At 52.4% G+C, this 10,238-nt stretch overlaps 1 protein-coding gene across 5 annotated transcripts in view; it reads left to right on the top strand.

Annotated features, from left to right (window-relative positions):
* Positions 1 to 10,238, top strand: part of Tnrc18 (trinucleotide repeat containing 18) — a 92,312-nt gene that overhangs the window by 57,925 nt on the left and 24,149 nt on the right. For 4 of the 5 annotated variants that reach the window (XM_013354073.2, XM_005368000.3, XM_013354070.2 and 1 more), the window contains 2 exons: positions 2,157 to 2,429; positions 6,931 to 7,185. In XM_013354073.2, coding sequence (XP_013209527.1) covers positions 2,157 to 2,429; positions 6,931 to 7,185 — 528 coding nt within the window. Of the gene's footprint in view, positions 1 to 2,156; positions 3,049 to 6,930; positions 7,186 to 10,238 lie in introns of those variants that run through there. The other variant, XM_026789747.1, reaches the window with a different exon arrangement.

Below are 10,238 nucleotides of genomic sequence, written 5' to 3'. Positions count from 1 at the left end.
GGGGGGAGACAGTGTCTCTCATATGTAGCTTTTGTGGGCCTAGAATTCACTGTGTAGATCAGGCTGGCCTTGAACTCACAGCGCTCTCTCTGCCTCTGTCTTCTGAGTGCTGGGATTAAGGCACAGACTTTAAACACACAGCATTCACGAGCTTTGTCTGGAGTTCCGGCGTTGTCACAGTCTTCCTGGGGTGTGAGCGGCCTTGAGTCCCTGTGCAGGGAGGTGGACACTGTGCCTGCCTCAGGGTTAAGTTGCTGCGCCACGTAAATCATGTGCATTTTTGTTTGTCTTTGACCCGTGGGTGCCCAGGACTGATGTTCCAGCGGGCATGAGGCCTGCCCGTCCCCTCGGCCTTCTGCACCAGGGACATGTCCGGTGGTGTTAGCAGAAGTGCCCCTCACAGCCAAAGGGTGTGATCACTTAGGTCCCAGCTCACAAACAGGCACAAGGAGAGGAGACTGAGGAAGACTTGTGGTGGAAGTGGAAGAGAGTGGTGGCTTCTTGCTTTTCCAGTTGGGGTTGGAGGACAGGAATCTCACGTGCATTCTTACGGGAGGCTCAGTTGGTGTCACCTCTCAGCATCTGTGGCTTTGGAAGGACCAAGTTAGAACATGAGGGGGGCTGATGGTGCGGCGGGTAGCGGTGTTTACCGACTGTGGTCTGGTGGAGTTTGTCACCCCCCACCACACTTAGTGGGCCACCCTAAAGTTGGGGTCCTAGTTGTGGTGAAAGTGGGTCTTATCAGTCCAGTGCCTTTAGGGGCAGACACCCCGTGCCCCTGCGTGTTTTCTCTTGGACTTGAAGATGTTAGGTACTGCCAAGCTGGAGCTGCGTTTCCGTGTTCATCTTGTTCTGCGGAGGTTTTTTAGCAGATCAAGGGATTACTGCCTTGGCTGTGGGGCCCTTTCTTCTTGTCTTGCTCAACAGCCCAGCATCAGTGTAAAATAGCTCAAGATGTTGTATGTTTGGGTTTGAAGTTGGAAGGGACCAAAGAGCCTTCCCAACTCTGTCAACACAACCATGTGTTTAGACCAGAGACTTAGAGAAAGCCATTGGCGGAAGCCGGTCAGCTGGCCCTATGATGGAAAAAAGGGATGGGGTGACGAAGAGATCATTTCATTGTCGTCAGTGTCCTCACCTACGGCCCATTTCAGTTTGCTGTTGCTGTAAAGTCGAGCAAGGATCTGGGGAGAGATACATAGGATTGGTCCTTGTCAGCCACCGAGCTGTGTCCCATGTGTAGGGTGGACAGGAACTGCATGCCTCTGGCCAGTAGAAATTGTAGGGTCCTTCCTCAGAATTTTGCTCGCCTGTCATTGCCCCCAGCCCTCCTCCTACCTAACGGTTGGAGAAGTGGACGGTACCCAAGGTGGGTGATGGCAGCAGAGGAAAGGGCCCGGACTGCCCCTCAGTGGGCAATCCAGGCCATTCACGACAGATCAGAGGAGAGCTGGGATGTCACACATGCCCAGGCCTGTGGACAGTTGGCGTTTGGTCCTAGCAATTTCAGTTTTCAGGGCCACCGACAGGAATAAAAAGACAACCTGAGCTCCTCCTTGCGCCCACAACATACCTGTTCTCAAAGAGACTTTTAAGGGCTGGGAAGATGCTCAGAGGCTGAAGCACTTGCTGCTCAAGCGAGAGAATCCAGTAGCCCCCAGCACCCACATAAAAGACAAGTGTGATGGCGCACGCTTGTGATGCCAGCGCTGGGCCACCCGGGGCTCTCCAGCCAGCCAGCCTGGTCTACCTGGCAAGTCCCAGGTCCCATTGAGAGACTCCTGTCTTGAAAAAACAAGGTAGTGGCAGTGAGATGGGTAAAAGGCACTTGCTACCAAGCCTGGCTCCCTGAGTTCAATCCTTGGGACCCATAGGTAGGAGAGGACTGACTCTCATAAGCTGTCCTCAGGCTGTCTCGTGTGTTCCTTGGCATGCTCATGTTCCCACACATAAACACATGCATATGAAAGAAATTAAAAACGTAAGTTTTGTTTGTTGTTTGTTTTTGGTGGCAGGAGTTGAGGATCCAAGGTCAAGGTTGACCCCTGGTTCCCGTCCTCATGCATACACACGCATATGTACTCCACACACATGCACACATGACACACACAGCACATACATCCACACAAAATAAATAAAACCTACTTTAACTGCAGATACGGACTCAGACGAAGATGAAGACTTCTTGAAGAATGAGTGGTCTTCCCAAGGCCCCTCCAGCTCCAAACTGACCTCATCCCTCCTGTGTGGCATGGTGGCCAAGAACAGCAAGCCGGCCACTGGCCCCAAGCTGACCAAGAGGAGCCTGGCAGGCCCCCGGACTTTGAAACCCAAGGCGGCCAGCAGCAGGAAGCAGCCCTTCTGTTTGCTGCTCCGAGAGGCCCGCTCCTCCTTCAGCGACTCTTCCGAGGAGGATTCCTTTGATCAAGGTTACTAGCGCCAAACACAAAATAACCTTCCATGTTTTTAGAGCGAACGTGAGTGGGAGAGAGCGAGTAAGCGAGCGTGCGAGAGAGTGTGCAGCACAGCAGGGATGGCTGTAGCCGTCTAGGTTTTCGGCAGCGTAGTCTGCCCTATCCGCCTATATATTTTTGTGTTCGCTTTTTATTTTTACTTAAGCTTGTGATAACACCACTGGCCAGCCCTTAGGGAGGAGCTCTTACATGGACTCGTTTTAAGTCTCCCAGAATTTCTCACCCTCCTCCCTCTGCACCCCACTGGCCCTTCCCCAAGGGTCTCCCCTCCCCCAATCCCAAAGCCTAACTTTGTCCTCTCAAGACCCCCAGGCCGGCCTGGGCTTTCTCTTGGCATGAGCCTGGCGGAGGCTTGCCCAGGGAGCATTTTGTAAAAACGGACTTCTCGTGTGGGCGTGTGACTTGCTGTTTGTACCGCGATTTTGGTAATACCAAGCTTTATTAAACATACCGAGTTCATTTTTAACTAAACTGTGTGCCTCGTTTCTCTTGCTATGTCCTTAACGAGACGTTAGGTTGCCGTTTCCCCTCCATCCCTTCCTCCCTCCCCTCCTCTCTTCTGCTCCTCCTCCCCACTCCAGAAGCCATAGACATGGGGGGACTGCTCTTCTGTTACTCCCTGGTATCTTTGGCATCCATTCCATTTTTCAGGTGTACAGTCAAGTGTTTCATCTATCTGTTTTTGTTTTTTTTTTTTGTTTTTTTTCTTTTTTCTTTTAAAGCTGCTTGTCTGTGTTTTATTTTTTCTGGAAGCTTCTGCTACTACCCACCAGTGGTTAAAGAAAAAAAACACCAAAATCTTACCAGTACTTGTCTGCTAACACATATTTCTGTTTTGAAGGGCATGTGGGCAGTACAGGACCAAGGCCTTTTGGCCTTCTCATTGATTTTTGGGGTTTTGGGTTTTTTTTTTTGTTTTTGTTTTGTTTTTCTTGTTCAATTTTGCAAGCGTTGGCTCGGTTGCCACGTTGAGGGTCAGAGATGGTCTTCCTTGGGGTTGCTGAGCTGAGGTCTGGCCTCAGCTCAGCCTGGGGGTCCACCACCAGAGAACATGCTGGCTCCCACTTTCCAACTTCAGAGTTGCAGCCTGCGGTTAGAAATCCGAGAGCCCTCAGGCCCTTCAATCAGAAAATGTCCCTGCGAGACTGCCCATCACCCCCTGGCTAGGGTCTGCTTCAGGGTAAATTCCCTTGAGAGCTAGAGTTTGGAAATCCCCTGACGGGTAGCAACATGCTACCTGTTCCCTGAGCACGGCCCCAGATGTGGGGAGGAAGGTCATAGGAGAGTCACCCCTGGGGCCAGGACCCTCCCCCTTTCTTCCAGTCTTCCCTCAGTTCCCGGTCAACCTCCTCTCCTCCCACACCTGCCTTCCCAATTGGCAGAGATGGATTTTGGGTTAACTGAATGATGGCACCAAAGGAGCCTGGTGCTCTTTGGGCCATTCCTGTCATATCTAAGCCAAGACAACCTGGGCTACAAAGACAGGTCACCTGTCTCCTGTCAGAGCCCCCCTCACCCTGGCCTTCTGCAGATGAGACTGGTTGGTCCCTTCTCCCCTCCCCATGACTTGGGGTGGGTACCTCAGGGTCCCAGCCCCAAAGTTTTTGAGCTCCTCCTGCTCCACCACAGCCCACACAGAAGCAGGCATCCCTAGTCCTCCTAGACAGCATCAAGGGACCCGAGCCCAGGCAGGATTTGGAGGGGTGAGGGCTCCCCAGATTGCCCCTACCATGCAAGGCAAACCCAGCTGGTGAGGTCTGCCCAGAAAGGACTGTTTGGGTACTAGGGCCTCCCTGCCCCTTCGGTACTAAACACTTAATTGGCGTGGCTTTTCTCGTATGTCTGCTTTTCTCCTCCCAGCAGCTTGACCATCCCTCCAACCCTTGACCCCTACCCATGATGCTTTGAGTGTCTGTTTCGGTCTCTCGCATTTGCTCTCACGCTGCACTTGGACGCAAAGCGAAGGCTGGGAGTAGGGCAGACGGCGTAGCGGGTTACTGAGTTTGAGTCCGAGCCTGGCTCGTTGCTCCGTAGGTAGGCAAAAAACGTTTTCCTTTTCTCTTCTCTGTTTATCCCCCCTCCTCGGGGTCCGCCCCCACCGGGTCTGGCAGCAGCACATCGCTTTGGCCTTGATCAGGTTTTGGGAAGTCAAGAACCCAACCCCTTGCCCTCCTGAGCCAGGATAGTAAAAATATTACATATATTGACATTAAAGTTTTTGCTTTTCCTCCTTCATTCCCTTGAGAATTTTTGTTGGGATTTCTCTCCCCCTCTGCCCTAGCAAGCTCTGTGGATCCAGTATAGACAGGTCCAGAAGTTCTTGACACCCCTTGTCCCTTCAAGGTCTCTCAGCTTTCCCTGTCCGTCCTCATAGATGCTGGCCCAGTCAGACTAGACACTGCCTGAGTCTTGACAGGCACCCCACTTGTGAGGCCCACAGGAGACCTCAGGATAATCCAGTTTCCCTCTTGGGGAAAAAAAAAGCACCCATTCTGGGCCTCTGCCTTCTGGAATGTTCTACAGCATCAGAATGCTGAGACCAACCTGCTCCTGTCTTTCTGGGATCTGACTGTGGCTCCCAGAAACCCCAGAGCAGGGACTCAAACTCGCCTCCCCGATGGTGATGCCTACTGCCTGAGATTCCTGGGAAGAATGTTCTGGACTTCCAGTCTCCACAGCTGAGCAGCCAGGACAGAGGGGAAGTTTTTAGAAAAGGGGAAATTCCCAGTTCCCATCCCAGCCAGTCACCCTCCCCATCCCTTGCCCACCCTACCCAAATTGGCCAACTCTCCAGGGAGGCCTGATGTGGGGGTTACCCAGGCGCTGCCGAAAAGTCTGCCTACACTTTAGCCTGCTTTGCCGCTGTGGCCCACTGGGGCGGAGACAGAACCATGTGACGTCGCAATGTGATTGATCGCAAGTGCGCACTGCCTGCCTGCCCCTGCCTGCCCCGCTGGCATCCCCAGCCTGCTTCATCCATCACTCTGGGAACACCTCCCACCTCACAACCTCTTAACCAACTTCCCTCGCTTGCTCTCTCTCTTTCTCTGCTTCCCTCCATCCAGCCCCGATGCAGACCCTCCTTTAGCAATTCCCACCTCCCCTCCCAAGCTGGCTGGCCTGGCAGAAACTAGGATTCTCTGCCATAGACAAGGTTAGGTAGGCCTCTACCCTCTGGCAGTCCTGGTACCATCTGCAGCCACTGGTTCATCTAACAAAGCGGTGGTGTGGACCTTAGCAGGAAGAGCAGTGTTTGACGACTGTGTCCAACCCTCACATCTAGGGTGTGTGTCTTGATATGTGGGCCCCATTCACACCTGGTGCCACCCGCTCCTTGGTGCCATTTCCCTTGGAAGGTCATAAGCCAGTCTGTACCTTAGGGAGTCCTCACTTTGGGGTGGAGAATGTGGTTGCCCGTCTGGAGTAGCTCTGGTGGTTGCACCGTTTTCCGTCAGCCCCACTGCCAGCCTAGCGGGGGATGCCAGCCCTTGAGCCAGCAGGGCCAGTTGCTGGGTGAAGTTGTCCTGTTACCCAGCAGAGACATGGGTAAGACCTGGACTGGACATCTTTAGCCTGCACTGCTGCCTGAGGGCTTGGCCGGGGGGGGGGTCTCACCTCCCTATTTCCACGTGGGCTGGTTTGCCTGCCCCCAAGCATTCAAAGTCCAGATCCTGACACTGTTTCTTTTTCTTTTTAAAACTGGGTCTCACTGTGTTGCCCAGGGTGACCTTGAACTCACAATTCTGCCTCAGCCTCAGTGTTTGGACCACAGGCATGTGCCACCACACCAGGCCATGTCACACGGGATCCTGTGTGGACCCTCTTAACCAGGCTGGTGGGCTGGAGGGTCACCTCAGGCTCAGAGAGGCTCCCTAGCGTGAGGGTGCTAGATTCTAAGCTACGAGGGTCCCCTAGACTCCAGGAAGGAGAGAGAAAATTCTGGTTTCTGCCAACAGCCCTCCCCACCTCCCCCAACCTCTTCCTGTCCAAAAATGCTATAGGCTCCTTGTCTAGATTCCCCCAGCTGAGCCCAGCTCTCTCTCCGCTTCTCCCTTCCTCTACCTCTCTGTTCTTTCCTCTTCCTCAGCCTCCATGTCTATGTCGGGGCGTGTGTGCGCGTGTGTGAACCATGACGAGCGCTGTCTCCTGTTTTTGTCTGTCTGTGTGTCTGTCCCCTGCCCACAGCACAGGTGCATGTTGGTGCTGCCCTCCCAGAAGCCCATCCCGACACCCAGAGCCTCCCCTCTCCCTTCCCCAGGCTGCCCAGGCTACTCCTGGCTACACAGGCTACTGTGTGGCCCTGGGCCATAGGTGGGACTGTGGGCTGGTTCTGGACCCTCCCCCAGCGACCCTTGGTGAGGACAGAGACTGGAGCCAGGGTGGGCGGTGGGAGGAGGTGGGGGCAGCTCGCACCCAGGTCAGGATCTTGATTTGTTCCTTGTTTTCTGCACGCCAGATGACAGCTCAGAAGAGGATGAGGATGAGGAGCTGGAGGAGGAGGAAGAAGACGAAGAGGAAACCCTTGGTAGCTATAGGCTGGGTGCCGGGGAACATGCCCTGTCTCCGGGCCTGGAGGAGAGTGGACTGGGCCTACTGGCTCGCTTTGCGGCCAGCGCCCTCCCCAGCCCTATTGTGGGGCCGCCCCTGTCTGTGGTGCAGCTGGAAGCTGAGCAGAAGGCCCGCAAGAAGGAGGAACGGCAGAGCTTAATGGGTGAGTGTCGCTGGCTGTGAGACGGGTTCTGTGGACCCATCAAAAAGACAGAGAGACTGAGGCTCAGTGGTGGGGGTGGAGGGCCTTACCTGAACAGAATGGGGCTGCTACCCTCTTGGGCTTTCACCTTCTAGGAGGGGTTACCATGGTCAAAGGAACAGCTTTCTTCACCCCCGTGCTGTCCTTAAAGATGCTGGTATCTTGAGGGTCTCCAGGAGCTCAGGGGAGGCCACTCTAGGCTAGCGACCTCTAGGGAGAGAAAGAGTGACAGGGGTACAGGTCACTGGAGAAGTTCTGTGAGTCCAGCAAGCAGGGGTGGGGGTGGCCTTGATGGCCTACTGAAGCTAGGAACTGGAGGAGTCAGGGTTGGCAGACTGCTTTAATGGGTTGAGGGCATGACATGAATTGGGGCCGGAAGCTCAGTCTGACCCCACCTCACTTTCGTTATATCCCTGAGTCTAGTCCCTGTGTCCCTGATGTGTCCCCAGCATAGTTAAACCAAATAGGATGGTGCACGTCCTTAATCCCAGCACATGGGAGGCAGGAGAATGATCAGGAATTCAACATAGCAAGTTGGAGGCCAGCCTAGAGTATATGAGTCCCTGTCTCGAGTGGGGGCCGTGGAGTAGGCATGAGTCCGAGTCCCTGTCTCGAGTGGGGACTGTGGAGTAGGCGTGAGTCCGAGTCCCTGTCTCGAGTGGGGGCTGTGGAGTAGGCGTGAGGCCTTTCTGGAAGAGGCAGAGAAGCTCCCTGGGGTTTTTTCCCAAGTCATCCCCAATTCTCCTGCCCACAGCACCTTTCTTCGCCCCTAAGGCTCCCCACCTCTCTGCTTTTCTGAGACTTTCACCTCTGCTGTACCTGTCTTGTTCTCCGAGGGTTAGGGATTTCAGCATATACTTCAAACCATTCTCATTTGTTTCAGTACATGATTGTTTATTCTTCAACAGTTGTACACGCATCAAAACAGTGCATCTTGGTCATGTCTACCACCACTCCATTAATTAAAGCATTTTTTAGAGCTTTACTTTTATCTCTTTTGCTTGTATGTGTCTGGGTGTGTGCGTGGCACAGCAGACAGAACTGAGGTCAGGTCCTGGGAATTGAACTCAGGTGGTCAGGCTTGGTGGCAGGCACCTTTTTCTGTTGAGTCATCGTCTTGGCCTCTAGCTGTTTGTTCAGGCTTCTTCAACCCCTCCTCCATTTTTCTGGCATGTGGTTTGCTCAGGTCTTGCCTCTGGGTATCAATCCTTCTGGAAATTGTACCAAAGTATCCTGAGCCTAAATTATCTTCCGTTTCTTCAGCTTGGGGCCTTCAGGCGTTTTAATAGATAATCTATGGAGGTCACCTGGTGCTGACGTGACAGACAGCGGAGCTCACCTCTCCTCCCATTCCATTTGTGGTGTCCTACATCCAGAGTTCTCCCGCAGCAGCTTCGAGCCTCAGAAGGAAATGTTCATGTTGGAGCAGCTATACGCAGGCCTTTCTCTATCCAGCCAGCCGTGCCCGGTGCTGAGCCACCAGCGAAGATAGCGCAAGATACTTTAGTCTTGTAGAGTCCCCTGTTGGGTCACATCATCACCAGAAAATAGTAACAAAGGTTTCCCTCAGGGCAGCTGACTCCTGAATGACTTTGGAGGCACAGGTTTCTCAATACTTACTCAGTTATACATCCAGGCTGTGACTAGACCGCTTCTTATCACGGACGCTAACGTGAATAAAGAATAAGACTCCTCTGAAGGAGCAGCGAGCACTCTTAACTGCTGGACCCTCTCTCCAGCCCCTGTTACATGTATATGGGTCTTTCACCCATGTGTATGTTGGTTCACACTTAGGGAAGAAGAAAGCATCAGCTTCCACGGAGATAGATGGAGTCACAGATAATTGTGAGCCAGCACATGGGAGCTGAGAACCAAACTCAGGTCCTCTGGAAGAGCAGCCAGTGCTCTTAAGCACCGAGCCATCTCTCCAGCCACTGCCCCCTCCCCATACTTTTAATGTCATAGGGTCTGTAGTAATGTATCTTCTTTTAGTGCCGATACATCCCTTGATCAGCCTGCATAGAACCTACCTGTTGCATGAATCCCCCCTTCTTTCGTTCTTTGTTGCGTTTGTTTTGTGTACATGTGTGTATGGACCTGCCGTCAGAAGACAGCTTTTGGGAGCTGGTTCTCTCCACAGTGTGGATTCCAGGGGCTCGGGTTCAGCTCATCAGGCCTGAGGTCAGGTTTCCTTACTTGCTGATGCATGGCACTAGCCTGGGTTCATTGATTTCTGTTCTTTGCTTCCTGCTTTTTCCTTTGGGCAGGTCAGTCATCTGCAGCCAGTTCCTGTTTTGCAGGGTAGACACTTGGGTGGTCGATTTGAGACCTTGCTCTTTTCCAGTAGAAACATTGTTCAAAGCTATAAAACCTCCCGGAAAACACAGATTCTCACACAGGCTGATGCTTTGGGGCTTCTCAGTAGTCAGGGATCATTCTAAATTTCTCTTGGGATTTCTACTCTGATCCAGTGATGACTCAGAAAGTCATCTCCAGACATTTGAGGGTCGCTGCTTGGCCTTCTTGTGGATCTCTGCTTGGATTCCATTCTAGTTGGAAAGCCCATTCTATCATTTCAATGGAAAGAAAATGAATCTGAAGCTCTGTGGTGTTCCCAGGAAGTAAACACATACTACGTACTGATAGTCTGTTAACTGTTAGTCACGCCGGTGGGATTCTGTGCAGTTCAGATGTGCTCTCTCCATCATTCTGCTAGAGATGGGTGCTAACATCTGCAACTAGAACATGCAGAATTCGCTTTTGCCTCTTTTAATTCTGTCAGGTTTTGCTTTACACATTTTTAGCACTGTTACTGAGTGCATACATAGTCTTGATTATTTTGTTACCTTCTTGATCATCATTGTTACCAAGTATTCCTTTCTCCCTCCAGGAAGATGTCTTGTTCTAAAATACACTTTTATTTGATATTACTTAGTCATTCTGGTGTTCTTTTTTTTTGAAGGTTTATTTATGTATATGAGTGTTCTAGCTGCATGTATGCCTGCGTGCCACAA

The sequence above is a fragment of the Microtus ochrogaster genome, unplaced genomic scaffold (assembly GCF_000317375.1).
Source record: "Microtus ochrogaster isolate Prairie Vole_2 unplaced genomic scaffold, MicOch1.0 UNK27, whole genome shotgun sequence".
In the NCBI taxonomy this organism is placed as follows: domain Eukaryota; kingdom Metazoa; phylum Chordata; class Mammalia; order Rodentia; family Cricetidae; genus Microtus; species Microtus ochrogaster.
The sequence above is the reverse complement of the archived record's forward strand: the minus strand, read 5'-3'. Positions and strand labels throughout refer to the sequence as shown.